At 32.5% G+C, this 19,966-nt stretch overlaps 2 protein-coding genes across 2 annotated transcripts in view; one reads left to right on the top strand and one right to left on the bottom strand.

Moving 5' to 3' along the window:
- Window positions 1-12,877, bottom strand: part of LOC117171780 — a 168,930-nt gene extending 156,053 nt beyond the window's left edge. Inside the window, exon 1 of the mRNA XM_033359390.1 lies at window positions 12,608-12,877. Within this exon, the coding sequence (XP_033215281.1) occupies window positions 12,608-12,668 (61 nt within the window). The 5' untranslated portion in view covers window positions 12,669-12,877. The remainder of the gene's footprint in view (window positions 1-12,607) is intronic.
- LOC117171777 (RING finger protein 17) overlaps window positions 1-19,966 on the top strand; it is a 585,549-nt gene that overhangs the window by 499,150 nt on the left and 66,433 nt on the right. The window lies entirely within an intron of this gene.

The raw sequence follows: 19,966 nt of genomic DNA on the forward strand, positions 1-19,966 counted from the left end.
TATGCGACTATGTTCATAAAAAAATCACCACAAATACAAAATACTGTAAAAGTTGGATACATTTTTTTTAACAAGAAAGTGCTTTAGTGTCTTTAGAGCTCTATCAAACCGTAAAAGGAACATCTTAAAAGGAGCAATCACTTCCGAGAAAACCTTAATGAAAATGACGGCGTGCCTGCTCAAAGGACGGACCTGAGATACGAAAAAGCGTGTAACTTCAATATATTGTGTAAAAAAAAAATTGAAATGCTACGTGCAGGCCTCATCCGGTTCTTTTAAATCATGAAAAGAGGAGGCGAACTCAATGTAACTATTTTGATTTTCTGCACAATCTATCCATATCCCCACGTTTCTCACTGTTTTTTAAATTCACATTTGAATTTTAAACTTAAATGCATATATAGAATTGCTTAATTGAAAGTGTTCGGGATTACTTTTTGGGTTTTTGGTAAAATACGACTGTGCAGATTCATCACAGGAAGGCTTCTATGTTGTGTTATTTAAAATGGAAGACTTCCAAAATCTTCAAAGTTTAAAATTTAAGCCATTCAAAGTTCAGAAATGTACATTTTTATTTAAGCTAAATTTCAAATGAAGAATTGAAACATTTGAAAGTGTAGGCCACGGACACGCCTCACTATAATAACACTCTTCGATAATTTTTTTAATGACGCAACTATTTTACTACTATTTTAAAAAAATATCTTTTAATTGCTCGAATTAAAAATATTTCAAGTTATTTTAAGAAATTTTAGACAGCTTTATCTTATTTCAGAGGATTTCATCATTTTCTAAGGAATTCTGAATGATATTGAAAATTTCAAAGTGTCTTGCGGGATTTTATTCGATTTTTGTCGGATTACTCATAAGATTTAAGGGATTTGATCAATTTCAAGGAATTTCAAAGGATTTTAAAGAGTTACGGATATTTTAAAATACTCAAAGGAATTAAATGAAAATCTTAAAGGATTTTGAAAATTTATACAGGATATAAATGATATTTGAATGGTTTCAAGCAACTTTAACGGATTTATAGAGAACTTTAGGAAATAAATGAAATGTAGTAATATTTCAAATGACTTCTAGGTCGATTCTTAATTTTGGGCAGAGTCGAAATAGAATTTTAAAAAGTTTGTAATCGCAGAGTTATGAAAAAAAAAATCGTGAATTTTATTTTTGTTTCTTGAACTGAATAATATAACTCATTTTTACTATACTCTTTTATATTTCTTTATTAAAGTTTATATGGGGCAGAATACGTCAAGTGTTCCCACCTAAAATTAATTTGTTTTTATCGGGTTGACACTTGGCTGGAATAGAGTCCTCGTGGACCTACATTAATCCTCCAAACCATAGGTTCATTTATCATCCGGTTGTTCATATACGGGGGCCTGAAGTTTTCACTTATTCATGCGCTTCTTCACCTTCACAGTAGTGTATTTTTTAAATCAAAATTGAAATTGATTTTTTGAAAACAAAACAATATTTAAAAAAAATCGATTTAAAAAATAGCGTTTTTATACTCTTTGGAATCATATAGGATAAAGAGTGATCTGCAAATTTCTTCTTAGACAAATTTGATTTTTGCGCTCGAGGATATCACGTTAAACTTCCTCAGCGCTCGGGCACGAATACTCTCCGGTCTAATGTGCCCTAAAATTATATCTAACTTTTTTGAGGTGATTATCTGTGAAAAAATATATCAAATACGTTATATATTTCATCTCACACCTTTTATTTCATTCAGAATGAGCGTAAAAATTTTAATTTGAGCAAAAATCAATTTTCGGCCCACTTTTTATTCTACATGATTTCAAAGACTATAAAAAAGCCATTTTTTTAATAAACATTTTTCAAAAAATACTTACACTTTTTGTAATCAATTTCAATTTAAATTAAAAAGTATAACAAATTAAAAAAATATATATTGTTATTACAGTTTTAAAGCACATGAAAAGAGCTTTCAAAAACACTGTAATAAAACTCCAATCGGATCATCCTAAACGAAGTTACACTAACGTGAAGGTAAGAACTGCGTGAAAACGTGAAAATTTCAGGCCCCTATATATTGAAAATCGGTTGATAAATGAAACTATGGTTTGGTAAATTAATGTAGGTCCAATAGGACTATAATTCAGCCAAGTTTTAACCCGATCTAAACAAAATTAATTTGAGGTGAGAACACTTGATGTATTCTGCCCCATATAGAAGAAATTTTATTTTTGATGGAGAGCTAAAAATGAAAAAAATTTAGAAGCTACCAAAATGAGAATGATTTTTTTTCAGCATAGGCAAACTTTCTTATGTTCAAAATATGTTTCCAAAATAATGAAGATCAGATCGTTAAAAATGACGAGTTAAATTTTTTAAAATCAGCAACTCGTCATTTTCAGCGATCTGATTTTCTCGATTTTTACAAGTACATTTTGAAAATAAGAAAGTTTTTCTGTATTGAAAAAAAAATATTTATCATTTTTAAAGCTTCTAGATTTTTTTGCATTTTCAGATATCCATGAAAAATTATATTTGTCCTATACAAAGTCAGATAAAAAATCTGAAAAAAATGGTAAAAATTAAGAATATTATGTAGATTAAGAAACAAAAATAACATTCACGATTTTTCCAAAACTCTGCGATTAAAGTTTTTTTATTTTATTTCGACTCCGCTCGACCTCAAGATATTGATCGATTCATTTCAAATTTTATTACCGTTATAAGGGACCCAAAAGGAAACTTTTCAGTACTAAGGCGTTTTAAATTTATGAAATTCGTGTGTTTCGATCCACCCTAAATTGTATATTGTACACCAGATGTTAAAAATAACTCCTTAATTTAATATTCAAGAAAATTGCTTGACACTATTTTGAAATTCTTATAAATGATTTCGAGCACTGAAAGTGAAACATTTCAAATTTCATTAGAGTTTCGATTGAAGTACGGTTTCAGGTATTGCTTGCCTTGGCCTTGACACTCAATCGAGCCCGTCCGAACCTAAGCAGACAGGGCCGTGTGAATCATTTCCTAATATTACGCAATAGATACCCGCGTATACAGGGGCACTGCCCCTGCATCCCACCCTCCTGGTGTTTAACGCTTGATTAAATCTCAGCCCGAAACTGCAGCGGCAGTAATTCTTGGAAGGCTTAAATCGAGCCTGCTTCAATCGAAACTCCCGTGTAGATCCTGTCAAAGTTGACACGTTCATTAACGGCCACTGTTGCAGCTCAGCAACGTTTACCATTTTCGATTTTCCTAATTTTATGGTAAAAAGCTATCGCACATCTCATAAGATGGTTTTGAGTTATCATATACTCAATAGAAGCCGGAAAAATTATCAAAGTAAATATAAATTTTTGTAGCAGAAATTGATAAGAAGATGACTGTACATTATTCCTGAATTTAAAAAGGAAATTTCATTCAGCGGGTTCAAGACTTGGCCGTTAACGAGTTAAGATTTTTTTTTAATGAAAAGCTCAATTTTTTACGCTTAATTTTGAACTTCCTATTCGGTAAACATTGAAAACGAAAAAAATATGAACTTTAATCACAAACTTTTTATTATTTATGATTAATGTAGAACTTCGTATGACCATTAAAAATCCTTCATGCATGTGACAATCATAAAGTATAGATAAATATCAGAGGACGCCATCAGACAGATTATTGTTAGGCATAATCACAGTAATGGTGCCCAGCAGTATGTGTTTTATAGCAAACAAGCGCTTTGCTAATTAATTAAAGCATTCTGACATTTATTTTTGATTACCAAAATAATGCAATCTAGCTAGTAAAATGATTGCTTTCTTCATGTTTATTCTTCTTGCTTATTATGCACTCTCAAACATTTAAGTAATGAATTTCCGTTTGTTAATAACTAGAAAAAAAATCAAAATGCATACTTACTTCACTATACGTCCGGATACAACACATGCCCCTTCCCCTTGCCTTAGGTTAAGTTCATTCCTGATAAAAATGTTTGTTTTGATGGACATAATTTATTATAATGTATCGTTGTTAGGTAAATAACGTAATTAAACATTTTTACGATTGGTTTCGATAAAATATTTTCTTGTGCGATATGAACCGTTGCTTGAAATTACATAATCATTGATAATAATAGACATGTTCCTTAAAGAGGGCTTTCCTGCTGAGGAAGATAGTAATTATTTACCAGTAAGCATTTTAAATAGGCTGCGATTATTTGTTATGATAAGACAACATTGTTTCATGCCCACTCCTGCAACTTTACTTATGACATACTTCAGTCGAGAAGTGACTTTGATCTCTCGCGTATGCATAATTTATTGAAATTGGTTGCCTTTCAGTTGAGAGATTTGTGAATTCAAATCTGATCAATCTGTTCTCTCCCAATTGATTGACCTCGATATTATTTAGTATCCTTGTAGAAATGTTTTTGATAAAATAGGGTGGTAAAGTCCGCAAAAGTACCAATCATGGAGGTCGTTGCAATTGTCGATTTCAAAGATTGAATACTTTCTATTCTCATTATTTGGCCATTTAAATTTAATATTTATATTTTAGAAGCTTAATTCAGATTTAATTACTGCATTTTACTAAGAGTAAAATATAGTAGTTTTAGTTTTATTTTATTTAAAACTTATAAATAAGTTTTTACAATTTTACACAGGTAAGAGGCCACCAGAAAAATTCTCTCATAATGAGTAAATAATTTATATTTCTATCACCGTCCAAAGTTTTAAAAAACGTGCAAACAAAAAAAAATTTGCCACTTCATTTTCTCAAAACCTAATGATATTTTATAATCAATTTTTTGTCTCGATTTAGAAACTAAACAGGCAGAAATTAAATCACACTTTTTTATTGAAAATTGGATTTTTTTAAACGTCCAAACGTTTTTTAAAACGTAGAAGTGTTTAAAGAAATAAGCATCTTTTAAAATTTCTTGTTTTGAAAGTTAAAGGAGCCTAAATTACTTTACAAACCGCCATACAATGACATGTGCATGAATTCTGTATTGAATTTGTATGGCCTATTCCTTAAAAAAACATAAAAATGGAAAAATTCCCATATAGTTTTATTTACTTTCGTGAATGAATTAGAAGAGAAGAATCAAAGTAAAATTCTTTATTGTACTGAATAACTTATATTATACAATATTTAATATTTTTTAAAATCTTTATAAACCAGATTTGTGTCTTCTCAGGGGTTTTTAACCAGAATCTAGAAACAGATAAGGCTTTAACTGGTTCTAGATCCTGGTTAAAAACCCCTGAAGTAATTTAAACTATCAATTTAGGAATGTCCGAATTTACCCCACATGTCCAAAATTACCCCGTTCGTTGTCAGAGGACCTCAACACAGCCTAGGTGCCAGCCATGTTCACTACCGCGACTATTGTGCATTTTTTCTCCAAATTCTGTGTTTTCTTGAAATTTGTGCAAAATTGATTGCTATTTACCTCTTAGCACACATCCTTCGAAGTTTTCCATATGATCAACAAGGGGAAAATGTGAAAAAATGAAAAGTTCACATAATTTTCTCAGTTTTTGTTGAATTCTTTTACATACCCGAAAAAAGTATAGTGTATAGCAAAAAAAAATTTGAAATTTTTTTAATGGTTAATGTATAAAAGATGATAGAAATGGTATTTTTTTATAATTTTCAATAAAAGGGACGGAAATTTCTGGTAAAAAAACTTTTAATTAGTTACAAAGCAAATTCCGACACAACAACAAAATTACAAATTTTGATAGAATCCTGGATGGCGGTTGTTTAGATTGCAAGAAAATGAATAATTCTCTCATTTTTCAATAGAAGTATAAATATTCGTTTAATTAAAAATATTAATTTAAACCGCTATCCTGTGTTTTTTTCAGAATTTCGACTGTCACGCTCTACTGCACAGCTTCTGAAAATAAATGTGCTTATCTTGCTAAATTTAAGAGGCTTCCGTTGAAAAATAGAGAAATTAAACATTTTTTCGAATTTGAGCAGCCGCCATCTTTGATTTTTTTAAATTTCGGCTGTCACATAGTTTCTTTAAATAAACTTGCTCCTCGTGTAAGATTTGAGAGAATTTCCTTATAAAATGTTCAAATTATTCCTATTTTTGCAATCTAAATTGCGGCTGTTTTTATTTTTTCAAAACTTTCAATTTTAAACGTCAGAATTTGCTTTTTAGCTATTAAAAAGATTTTGTTCGAAATATTCATCAATCTAGCAGACTGCGAGAATAATATTGTAGCATGTACAATTCAAATACATATATTTTGCGAATCGACGCAATGGACGCACAAGTATACTTCAGAGATAAGTAACTTTGCAAACCGGCAAAGTAGAAATATTCTTCAAATTTCTGTTGAAAAAATTTGCACAAATTTGGCTGAAAACAACTATGCGGGATCGGAAATATTATGAAAAATTGTAAACGAGATTAATCATTTTCTCGTATTGATGTTGCACAAAAAGCATGATACACGTATGCTTGCAAAAAAAAGCATGATAGTTCAGCGGAACATTCGACGAAAATTGAGATAGTTAAGTGAAATTTCATTTTTGTAAATTTTTCCCCATATTAATCATTTGCAAAATTTCAAGGAGTGTGTTCATAATTTTGAGTTCGATAAACAAGTGTTCCCTACTCTTCAGTGCTAAAGAAATAATTATACCCCAGATTTGGTAAATTTATTTAGAACATTTGTAGAACTCAAGAGTTTTACCGAAAGTCATATTTTATTACATTTTATTTTTAAATTTGATCTCTCTCCTTTAACCAGAATAGTATTCTATTCTTTTACTTTTGGAATAAAATCAATTTTCTGTCTTTTGAATACGCACGCGAGTGGGAAGAATTATGAGAAAGGAAAGGAGTAGTCGAGCGTCTTTGTAAATAAGTGCTGCCTTGTATTTCTAGGCAGCTTCTTTTTCCCCGTTTCGCTGCCTTTAATAATCATCCACTTCTTTCTGGTGCCGCGTAAAATCCAGTGAGATGGAAAGGAGCCAAAGAGCAGGGACGGCTGAAACTTTTGTGGAAATCTCCGTTTGCCGTACTTTCTACGGGAAACGGGGAACAGCGATTCGCTATGATTTGCTGAAATGGTAAAACAACGACTACCGCAGAAAGACAGGTTACGCTGCCGAAGGAAAATCAAAATCCAAGGCAGTTCGTTTGACTGGATTTTCTCGTCCTTTTTTCCTTTTCCTTTTCCTCGCACGTGTTCCTTCCACTGTGCTTTGCACACACATTTGCTAGAAATACGTACTTTGGTCGCCAAATAATTCACTGTACTCTCCACAACGCGGATGGCAGACTTCACTAATGCAAATCCTAAGAGTACAGTACCTAGCATACATTTCTAAGTAATGCAAAATCTTTTTAAAATTTAAACCAAGAATCTCTCACTGAAATTGCTCATTTAATTGTGTTCCTAGGAACTAGCAACGTATTTATTTTATTTTATTTTATTACTCACATGTACATCCTTTGTGGACATATATAGAATCCATACTTGCTCAACGTATCTAAATTTTCCTTTCCACATGAGATCGAAAGACATTAACCCTTTAGCTTGCCCGCAAATTCCGTACCGCTTGCAGCCAGATTTTTATTAGAAGTGCTCGAATTCGCATGAACATTTATTCAGAGAAGTGGAAAACTGCAGAAAACCAAAACTTCTGAGCACAGCCGGTTTCCGACAGACGAGTTTTAATGTGGATATTCAATATCCTCGAGTGCCTATTTCCACCCTCGGTGTCAAACAGCCCGCTCGAAAGCAGTGAAACGCAGTCAAAACACAACTGTAAGCGAGAATCTCGTGCAGTTACCCATCCAAGTGCTTACCGCGTCCTCCCGTGCTTAACAATCGAGAAATCTCGACCAGCCGAGAAGTATTTAATAGATCTTCTTTTTAATTAAAAAAAATATCTACAGTAGGGTTTTTTCGGAAAAAGGTTCAATTTGGAAGTGGAAATATGGTTGTAGAAATTGTTCTTTTGATCGAAATGTCGAACAGAATCAAAATAACAATTTTTATTTATATTTCGAAGTTTTTTCACTGGTAGTTACAGGATTTCATGCCAAAAGCAATGCGAAAAAGTTTCATTCCTTTAGCACATGTGGAACCCAGCCTCTTATAGAGTTCGCGGGTCCAGCGGACCCTATCCCAAGTTTGATCTAATTTTTTCATACAAAAATTGTCAGTCCCAATTGAAAATTATAATATGAAAAAAATGAGATCAAACTTGGGGTGAGGTCCGCTGGGCGCTCTGTATTCTCCAATGGTTAAAGTACTAGAGACATCTAATCCAATGGATGAAATAATTTAAAGTTAAAATTTGATAATCGAGGCATCCAAAAAAGAGTTATTTCTGTAGCGCATGTAAATCCACCCTAAATCAAACCCTAGCGTTTCAAAAATTCTGTGAAAACACAGGAATCTAAAAAGTCGAAATGTTTTTATTAAGCATGGTAGGATTTCATACCAAAAGTATACAACAAAAATGTTATCACTTCAACTGTAGAGCGCACCCTAAACCTACCCATAAACTTAAGAAGTTGATTTATGGAGTGTTTCAAATGCGCTAGAGAGATGAAACTTTCTTACGATACTTGTAATATAAAATACTGCCAATATCAGAAAAAAAATGTTGACTCTAAAAAAAGAAATTTCTTGCGTTTATCTCAAAAATTGCGAACTTTAAACTTATTTCAATTCAGGGCATTTTTCAAATGTATCGGTACGTTAAAAATGTGTAAACGTTAAAAATGTATAAAAATTACCACTTTCTAAGATTGTAAAATTTAGAATTAAAGAATTTCAATTTAACTAGCAACATCAATTTGAAACCTAGAAAATGTATAAGTTCAAAAAGGAAATGTCCGAAAAACAGTGCGGTTGAAGTTCGAGAAGTGCATTACTGATCAAATTCTTTTTTCAGTGGAAGCAGCCTACATGATGTATGTAATTGAATTTTATAAAAACCCAGTAAGATGTAATAATTATTTAGACTAAATTTCGTATTTAATCATAAATTTAATTTTTAAGAAAGTTTACCATTCGCAATGAAAAAGGCATAAAATATCACAATTAAGCCTATTACAGTCGTAAGAAGAAATGACATCTTATTAAAATACATTATGTCAATTAAAAAAATTTAATTCTAAGGCTTTAAGAATCAAGAGTTTTATTAAATTAAACTTAAAAACGTTGAAACTTAAACAAATTTGACGTTTGAGGCGTTATAAGATAAAAAATTTATAACTAGAGGCTTAGAAGATGGAATCAGTTTTAATATATAAGTATTGCAGGATATTTTGCAATGGCTGTAGATTTATTTTATTTATATATAAGAAGTTTATAAAAAGTAGATATTTTGTGGACATGCAATTTAATAGGAAATAACTTTTCTGATCTATAATTTGAACTCCATTCGATATGTCGAACTAAATACACATTAATGTATTTTGTTGTCAATCTCGGGCGAAGAGTTTAAAATCAGATAGAATCTTATGTTTACGAAGTAATCATTTTTCCATTCTCCAATCGAAAATTACAAAAGATCTCATAATACTGTTTCCTAAGCTTGCGGTTTTCGCGGTTAATTCTCCCATTCCGTGGGAAAGATAGTCACCGCATACCATCAGAAAGATAGACAGAATATTCCAGACTATTAAATTTTTCTCTGAATTTAGGGTTTATTTCATAACGTTTTCATAATTTCGTTTAAAAACAATAGAACTGCGTTTTTGGAATTTTTCGTAAGTGAGATTGTAAATAGTATCGATCTTACTTTTTATCAATCGAAATGTTTAAGCTCGCCGATTATATTTTTTTACGTTCAGCGAATTTCGGCGAACATGGGTACCCTTTCCAATTGCCCTGGTCTCAGCTTTTATCAAGACTAAATCAATTAAATATTCGGAAATCCATTTTTTATTTAATAAATTTCGCAAGTTAGCTTTTTTCAATTCTGTAAAAGTATTTGACATGATGTAAATGATTTGCACGTTTCTGTATATCGGGTGCGAAAAAAATTAAATAGCAAAAAATAAAAGTAATCAGAAGACAATTGACTTCTTGACATTTATTGGCACATGCTTGTTTTTATAAGCTCCGATTTAATTAAAGTCAGTCCGTTTACGTAAAATTCAATTGGTTTATTATAGCTTGTTAGTTTCAATCAGCTGTTATTTATTAGACTTGTTATTTCGTAATGACTGCTGGTAAGCAAGGAAACATTTTGAAATTTTCATGAGATTTTTACAGAAAAAAGTCCAATAACTTTGCGTTTCAGAAAAGAGTGATATGAAAACAAATGTGATGTGCCTGATTACATGAAACTTTTTGCTTGGAATTAAAACCTAATTCACCTTGAAATAGTTTTTGTTTGTAAAGTTAATTCATTAATTTATTGATTCAATTACTTTTTTTTCTCAATTTAAATAAGGAAGCGTTAAAGCATTGCTTCAAAATGGGTAGTAGGATTTTTTATAAAATTTTATAATTGTCCTTCTATCTTATAAAAGGTTTTCGCCCGCGTCGTGTCAGGTATTAAGATACCAGCTTTTTCCTCTCAACCCCTACTCATACACCATGTTTTACCGCTACACATCCCCAGATACCACCTTTTTCCCTCCGCCACCCAAATACTATATTTTCTGTTTTAAATGTATATTCTGCTCCCTAAATAGTTCCGTTTTGAATAGTGCCGTTTCTCCTAATTCTTGCTCGAACGTATCCCCCACCATCGGGCGATCGCTTCGAGAATTGGCATTTCCATCCAGTCTCTTTGACCTCTTCATCTCCCTCAACTCTTCACTTATCTCATCCTCCCCTCCTCTTACTCTTCTGTTATCTGCCCTCCCCTATTCCTTGTACTCCTTACCACACCTCTTCCTTCCACTCTCATCCCTTCTAGTTCTCCTTGCAAGACTTTTAGGCCTATTGGGTCTTCTTCGTTGGTTTAAAGGTAAACATACTATAATATTTTAAAAACATGCCAAGATTTAAAAAAATAAATCTAGCCAATATTTCCTGTACGCCACATTACTTTCAAACTCTTACGGGTGCCCACTGCCCGTTTAAACCGAAAATTAGGCTGTAATTTTTAACGCCTGGAAAAGTCGGGAAGTAGACGGGAATATTTTCAAAACCGGAAATTTTGAAGATTTGTTTTTACTGTTATGGATAGAAAATTATAGAAAATTATGGTTAAAAGTTAATTCCTTTTAATTTAAAAGTTTGATATTATATTTTTGTCCAGAATATATTTCGTTTGGTTAAAAATTCTATTATTTGATTGAAAATTTATTTATTTATTTGAAAATTCAACTGCTTTTGTTAAAATTTCATGTTTCTTGGTTGAAAGTTCAACTGTTTTGTTGATCATTAATCCTTTTGGATAAGAAATTTATCCTTTTGGATTCAGAAGCCATCTTTTTGGTAGAAAAGTAATCGTCTTTGCACACAATAATAATAATAATAATAATAATAATAATTTTTATTAAAAATTAATCTTATTCATTGAAAAATAACTTTTTCGTTGAAAATTCATCTTTTGTGATTTAAAAGGCAAATGTTATCTTAAACATTCGACTCTTCAGCTAGAAAACTCAGCTGTTTTGTTGAAAATCCATCTTTTTTGATTGAAAGTTGCACTATTTTATTGAAAATACAATATATTTCTACTAAAAATCTTAGTAATATGGTACCTACGTAATGTTATTTTAAAAAATGTATTCCGCTATCGATTCCCGATTTTATTAAAAATTACCATATTTCTCCTGGTTTAAGAACATTTTTGACTGAATTCTGAAATCAATACAGTAATTTACGTAACTGATTTTACCTTTAGTTCTAAAATGTGCAATTCTTTACAACGTTTATATCATAAAGCAATAGGAATTGAATAATTCTTTGTGTGAAGCCGTAAAAGTCAATCAAAAAAAAAATTTTTTTTTTGTAAGAAAACCGGTAAATTGCCTGGAGTTTCCTTTTGAAGTTTAAGTTGTCTTGAAACCATTTTCCATTTTTTTAAATAATGAATGAGGGACAAGGTCTCTTTATTATAATAATATTTCTTGAACTCACTGGATATCATAATCACGATCCTAATTATGTGAATGTTCTTTGTGTAATTTTTGTAATGAAAAAGCTAATGTCGTTAGAAAATATTTATGGCAGTGTGTTTAGTGTTCAAGTTTCAGTCGCTGCAAAGTTTACCTAATTTTTTAAAAAATAATCGTAAAGATGAAAAAGTGCACCGGAACGACTCTAGTTACGAGCATCGAAATTGGTAAGTACACCTAATATGAGTGCTTCAACTTCAACGTGCTAAATATTATAATCAGTGGCGAACTTTCCATTACTCGAATCCTTTGTTTTGCTACCCGCGAAGAACAAATAATAGTACTTATCCTGTAAATGTCATCTATTTACGCATAAGTCAAACCAATTTCTTTGGTAATCAATTTCTTTTATAATCATAAACTTTATCTAAAATTTCAGGCCGGAAGAATTAAATCGCTTCAGGGTTGAAATGATTGGAACCGATTGAATGGAAAGTCAAGACATTGAATCTGAAGACAACCACCAGATCTGTCAAAGAGTCGAAGAAGATATCTCACCAGCGAGTGGTAGAAGAATTTCAGCGCTAGCGATGATCAAAATCGATCTTAAGAACTTCATCTTCCAATTTTGGTATTCCCGATTCCTCCTCAACTGATCCCTTCACTGTGGACCGCTAATAGAGATCCTGCCACAACATGGTCCCGGGCCGGTGTTAGTTTTTCGAACCGGCACTCAAGGCAAAATCAACCGGAGATTAAGAAAACCGGCACTAAATCGGAGACGGGAGTGGCGATTACGCGAGTCTCGGTAGCCGCGTGGCGTGGTTACCGGTCGTAGCAACGAGAAAGACTGAGTATGTATCCGTTCTACCCAGGTCCCAGCATAAAGTCGCTCCCTGCCATTCCAATCTGGTGTCTTTTAGCTGGCAAAGTACTGGCCCAGCCTTCTTACTCTGTTACTTCAGCAGGCTGACTCCTTCCCTTCCTCGCTCAGGGAGACTCTTGAGACTCTATCCTCCGCGAAGGATGAGGTTGTCCCCGTTTACCTCGCGAGAGGCTTCTGGCCACTCACCTACAGTACGACGCCATTAAGTAACGACAATCTTCAAAGATCGGCATTAAAAGATCCTCGCACCTGTTGCTTCGAGATCGTTCTCTCCAAAATAACCCTACATTGGGGTTGCTTCCCAAATACTTGGGAATCGTGACGTAAAGCAGATCAACAAAAAGTAGATATTTAAAATCCTCAGCGACAAACAATAGCATTTTCAGGATGGCCGCTGGACCGGGAAAACCGGAAAGTGGCAGGGAATTTATGAGACCGAGAAAAACCGGGAAATGGCAGTGAATTTATTTCTTAACCGGGAATTTTACAAATTTTTCGAACAAAAAATCTGTCCAACTTCGATTTCGATAGCTTTTAAAATATTCAGTTGATTTTAATTTTCAAGCATACATTTTGCATGTAAAGAATTTTTAAACGCAGTTTTAAAGACTAAAAAATTAAAAATAAGTAGCGCTTGAAATCGACAAGTTTTGATTAAAAAAACTTTTTACTTGATCAAATTGTGAATATAAATTATAGTAATTTTTTTAACCCCTGTGTTGCTACCCGGCTACCTGGGTACCCATCGGCATACGTTTTGTTAAATAACTTTTTTCTAATAAAGATAGGCCGAATGCTTCTCGAATCAGCATGATTTAACTGATTCTCTATCGAAATTTGAGAGTGGGACGGTGGTCGTGGGGGCTAAAGCGTAGGCTTTGGAACCACTCCTTCGGCTTGCGATTCCCGCGTCGCACTCTGGAAGAGTCTTGGCGACCCATGCGATGAACACTAGCCTAGCAAGAGAGTCGTGGGACTGGTACCTCTAGAGAAGAAGGTTTTCTCTAAGTGCTTAAAGCTGTTGCTCTTAGTGATTCGGAACTCACCTTAAACTGTAGGTCCCCCTTCCACCACCAAGTAAGTATGTGGGGTGTGTGTAAAGGAATGGAGAAGAAGGTGCAAGAAAAATGTAAACCCTTAGGGGACAGATTAGAAGTTTCCATTCTAAGTCTATCGAAATTTGCATTGCACATATTTTTGAAATTTTTTAGCTTGAAATATCTTGCAATTAAAAAAAAAATCACGGTGGAGCCAACCGGGTACCCCGACAGAAAAAGCATGATTTTCATACAGTATATCATAAAAATAAAGTTTGTTATAATAGTATATGAAGTAAATATGTATAATTTTATAAATAATTACAAAATATATACATTTTTAATTGAATTTTCTTGATTTCTTGAACGTAATACCGAGCCTTCTCGGAAACAAGAAATTTACGACGCACGTTTTATATCTGTTTCAGTACAACCAAGGTCACTACACATTTTTAAATTATTATATTCAAGTAGGAATACCTTCATAGAACATGAATAATTAAATATTGATTGGATACACATAATCACTTTCAAGTTACAATGGACTTTTAACAACAATTTCGTTGGCGGGGTACCCAGGTACCCGGGTGACAGACGCTGTGAGTTTTTTTGGGTGGCAACGCAAGGGTTAATTGAACTATACATTAAGGATTAACATGTGAATAATAATTGATTTTACAAGATGATTCGGAATCAGTTCAAAATGAATTTCCAACGTTAAAAAGTATACTGTTTTAATTGGAAAGTCTTCGTAGTTAAATAAATGTAAACTGCCGAGTGGGCCCTATAAACTATTTTCAAATAACTTCAAAATCGTATTTAATGACTTTTGTTAAATTTATAATATTGTTTAATCTAAAATTTCAAAATTTGAAATTTTTTAATAAAAAAAATAATTGCTTAATATTTACAAATATTTTATTGTTCATGTAAATTCAGTAACTATAAATCAAATATTTAAAACTAATAAAAAAACTAAACTTTGAACGTTACAATTTTTATTGTTCTATTTAAAAAATTTAATTTAGAAGTCAAATGTTTGAATTTTGGTGCAATAAATATTGCACGCCTATCTTTTCTAGAAAAAATCGCATACGGTCCACACATCAGCCTTACCTTTTTTTAACTTCTAAGTCCCTGCCTCAGTGACCCACAAAACTTTGATTAACGAGGGTTTGGGGGCGAGGGTGGGAGGAAAATAGTTTCAACCAAGTCATAGCTGGTTAGTGTTGTATGCTGAGAAGATCAACCAACCTTCAGCAACGTTATGTTCGATGGGAGTTCATATGATCTCATTTTAACATTCCCTGCCACAGTGGGAAAAAATGACATTTTTGGTTCGAAATAACGTATAGCCCAAGAATATTGAGCGATTTGAACAAAAAAAAATTGAAAAAAAGCTGTTAAGATTTCTCAGAGTGTTGTTGAGCCTGATTTTCCAAATAGGTTTTCAATTATTTATAAATAAACAAATATGACGAAAAAATGGCCATTTTATCTATTTGACGTTCCCACTGTTCGTCAATAAGAGGAAAAGTGTTGAAATCGTCTAAGTTTCATAAACTAATATTAGCTGAAGATGTTCCAATATTACATAAATATTATTAAACAACAAAATTTGTTCTAAACAAACTATTTGTTGAAAAAATGTTTTCTATGATTTTCCATAATCATACGTCTTTTCTAGTTATATTGCAAGAAATGTTATGAACAAATGCAGTAATCAGGCATTTTTCGACAGAAAAATTCGTTTCTTTCGATGTACATTTTCTTTAATTTGGAACTTATTTCATTTGCAGAAAAAAGCATAATTTGTTCATTAACCTTATGATTTTTAAACAAATTTAATAAACAAATGCATTATTCGGGCATTTGTCAGCAAAAAAATTTGATTTTTTCAATGCCAGTCTTCTCAGATGGGAACTTGATGGGTAATTCAGCAACATTCATAATAAGTTGATAAATTTTATTATTTCTTTAAACAAATTTCATGAATAAATGCATTAGTCAGGCATTTGTCTACAGAAAAATTCGTTTTTTTCTGTGTCAACAGTTTTAATCAGGATATCGAAAAAAAAAAATTTCCATCGACAGATGCTCGAATAGTGCATTTGTTTAATCAATTTGTTATTAAAAAGATATAAAATTTATCAACCAATTATGAATTTCGCTGAAATCATCATGAACTTCCCAATTAAAAAGACTGAAATCTAAAAAACGAATTTTTCCGTCCACAGATGCCTGAATGATGCATTTGTTTGTTAAATTTGTTTTTAAAAATCATAAAATTTGTCAGGTATGTTAATCTGACGTAACCACATTTTCGCATCGACTTGAAACCTATCTCATAATTAAGGGCTCATTTAATGCTAATTTCATGCCATATTGCCAAATTTAATGCTGCACTATTTAAAAAAACCAGGGGTTACGCTAGGCCCCATGTGAAATAAATGTTAAATCGAGTAATATCGTATTGCATAATTAAGAGCTTATTTAATGATCATTTAATGCTCCATTGCCAAATTTAATGCTCCAATATATTTTTTAAACCGGGGGTTCCGCTAGCTTAATGTTATGCTGACGGAAGTCCATGTGAAATAAACGTTGAATCTAGTTCTATGCTATCACATAATTAAAGGCTTATTTAATGCTCTCCAAAACCCCAAAAAATTATTTTTCAAAAGCCACCCCTAATGCTGAAAAACTTCCCTTAATATAAATTGTGCAAAGATTGTAAATCTGATTGTACCATAATTAAGGGCTCATTTAATGCTCATTTAATGCCCTATAGCCAAATTTAATGCTTCACTATTTTTTTTTCAAACCGGGTGTTACGCTAGCTTTATGTTAAGTTGGCGGAACCACATTTGAAATAAACGTTGAATATATTTATGTCCTATCACATAATTAAAGGCTCATTTAATGCTTCCCAAAACCACAAAAAATTATTTTCCAAAAGCCAGCCCTAATACTTAAAAACCACCCTTAATATAAATTATGCACGGATTGTTAATATGACCATACTATAATTAAGGGCTCATTTAATTCTCATTCAATCCCTCTAGCCAAATTTAATGCTCTAATATATTTAAAAAACCGAGGGTTGCACTAGCATAACTTTAAGTTGACGAAACCCCATGGGAAATAAACTTTGAATCGAGTTCTGTCCTATCACATAATTAAAGGCTCATTTAATGCTCTCCAAAACCACGAAAAATTATTTTCCATAACCCACCCCTAATACTGAAACACCACCCTTAATATAAATTATGCACGAATTGTATATCTGACCATTCTATAATTAAGGACTCACTTAATGCTCATTTAATCCTCCATAGTCCTTAATTATTCTTTAAATTCGAACCAGTAAAAGACGTAGATATAATTAAAATCTGTAAGGATTTTCGCTGAAAATGATTGATCTCAATAATTGAAGTTTAGACAGTATGCGGTATTAAAAAAAAGTTAAGTGTCCATACTTGCCTTATTTTCGCGTATCGCCTTAGCGTTCAGCCAGCATAATCCCTATTTTTTCAAAAGCAGAGGATTATAATTATTTAAAAGGCATAAAATTAACCTTTAATGAGCCCTCAAATGTGATATGGACAGATTTACAATTTGTGAATAATTTATATTCAGCCCTTAATTGTGGTATGGTCAGATTTACAATTTGTGCATAATTTATATTAATGGTGGTTTTTCAGTATTAGGGGTGGCTTTTGGAAAATTAATTTCACTGGTTTTTGAGAGCATTAAATGAGCCCTTAATTACACAGCCACACAAAAAAAATAAGTGTGCGGATCTGGTAACAAGACACACGTATTCCTATGGATTTTGGGGCGCTGAATTCAAATTCGGTATCAAAAATCACCCATCACGTCATGGTTGAGTCATAACCTCAAAAAATGACGAAAAATCATGCACTGAGGCAAACAAATTTCAAAATAATGCCAATGATGCAAATGTTTACTTCAAAAACATGTCGACAACTGTGAAAGATCAACCCTTGCCTGATATCAACTTATTTAACATAACTTTACCCAACAGAACCTGAATTAACAGAAATTTATTTAACTACACGTAAAGCTCTGGAAGCATATTTTCCCAGTAGCAAATGTGTGCTAGATCGAATCGGTCAACTCTAGCCTAACCTAGAAATAAATCTAACCTAACCTAACCTCACGAAACACACTTAAACTGATTGTGTTGTCCCATTGTGTTTGCGGTACCGTTTAAATCAGCTTGGCCTTAACCTGCAAAGAGGTCAAACCTATCCTAACCTAAAAAAACCTAACCTAACCTAACTTAACTTCAATTAAACAATTAACAATTAAACTCATTGTGTTGTCACCTTGTGTTTGCGGTACCCTTTCATTCAGCTTTGGCTTAACCTACATAGAGGTTTAACCTATCCTAACCTGACAAAACCTGACCTAACCTAACCTAGCCGAATGAAATTCAACCATACGTGTAGCTATGTAAGCGTACGGTTCTCAGTCTTAAATGTATGCTATATTTAATAGGTTAACTCGATCTTAACCTACAAATGAAGAAAAAAGGACACGTTATAGTAGGCAGAAAATAGACTGAAGTAGGTGTATAAATCAATTTAATTACAATAAAAAGCAAGATAAAATGTAAACACGAAAGATAGTATAAATATATCCCTTGAGTTTAAGAAAAGCAGAGAGAAAAAAATTTTGAATAAAACTCTTATTCATTTGCATGTTTAAGTTATAGTTCTACATTTTAATTGATACAAACATTGTCAGGTTAATTGAAATGGGGTCAATTCTACTTGTAGTTCTAAATTTCTTCAAATGAGTAATGTGTGTCTAAATTTTTAACCACATGTAGAACAATGAAATGAATTTTATTGTGTTACAACGGGAACATTTAAGTTAAGTTGTGTTGCGTTAAGCAAAATTTCGTAAGGTTCTGTTAAGTTAGATTCATTTATAGGTTAAGATCGAGTTAAACTATTAAATATAGCACACATTTAAGACTGAGAATCGTACGTTTACATAGCTACACGTGTGGTTGAATTTCATTCGGCTGGGTTAGGTTAGGTCAGGTTTTGTTAGGTTAGGATAGGTTAAACCTCTATGTAAGTTAAGCCGAAGCTGAATGAAACGGTACCGCAAACACAACGGGACAACACAATGAGTTTAATTGTGTTACGTGAAGTTAGGTTAGGTTAGGTCAGGTTTTTTAAGGTTAGGATAGGTTTGACCTCTTTATAAGTTAAGGCCAAGCTGACTCAAACGGTACCGCAAACACAACGGGACAATACAATCAGTTTAATTGTGTTTCGTGAGGTTAGGTTAGGCTAGGTTATATTTATTTCTAGGTTAGGCTCGAGTTGACCCATTCGATGTAGCACACATTTGCTACTGGGAAAATATGCTTCCAGAGCTTTACGTGTAGTTCAATAAATTTCTGTTAATTCAGGTTAGGTGAGGTCAGGTTCTGTTCGGTAAAGTTATGTTAAATAAGTTGATATCAGACAAGGGTTGATCTTTCACAGTTGTCGACATGTTTTTGAAGTAAACATTTGCATCACTGGCATTATTTTGAAATTTGTTTGCCTCAGTGCATGATTTTTCGTCATTTTTTGAGGTTATGACTCAACCATGACGTGATGGGTGATTTTTGATACCGAATTTGAATTCAGCGCCCCAAAATCCATAGGAATACGTGTGTCTTGTTACCAGATCCGCACACTTATTTTTTTTGTGTGGCTGTGTTATTAGATAGGACAAAACTCAATTCAACGTTTATTTAACATGGGGTTCCGCCAGCTTAACGTTAAGCTAGCGTAACACCCGATTAAAAAAAAATAGGGAAGCATTAAATTTGGCAATGGGGCATTAAATAAGCATTAAATGAGCCCTTAATACCAGGTGTATACATATGAAACCGGTATTTTTTCAAGAAAAAAACACATTTATTTCAAGAGAATGATAACAAATATTTTATTCAAAGTATGCGCC

Source organism: Belonocnema kinseyi, chromosome 4 (genome assembly GCF_010883055.1).
Source record: "Belonocnema kinseyi isolate 2016_QV_RU_SX_M_011 chromosome 4, B_treatae_v1, whole genome shotgun sequence".
In the NCBI taxonomy this organism is placed as follows: domain Eukaryota; kingdom Metazoa; phylum Arthropoda; class Insecta; order Hymenoptera; family Cynipidae; genus Belonocnema; species Belonocnema kinseyi.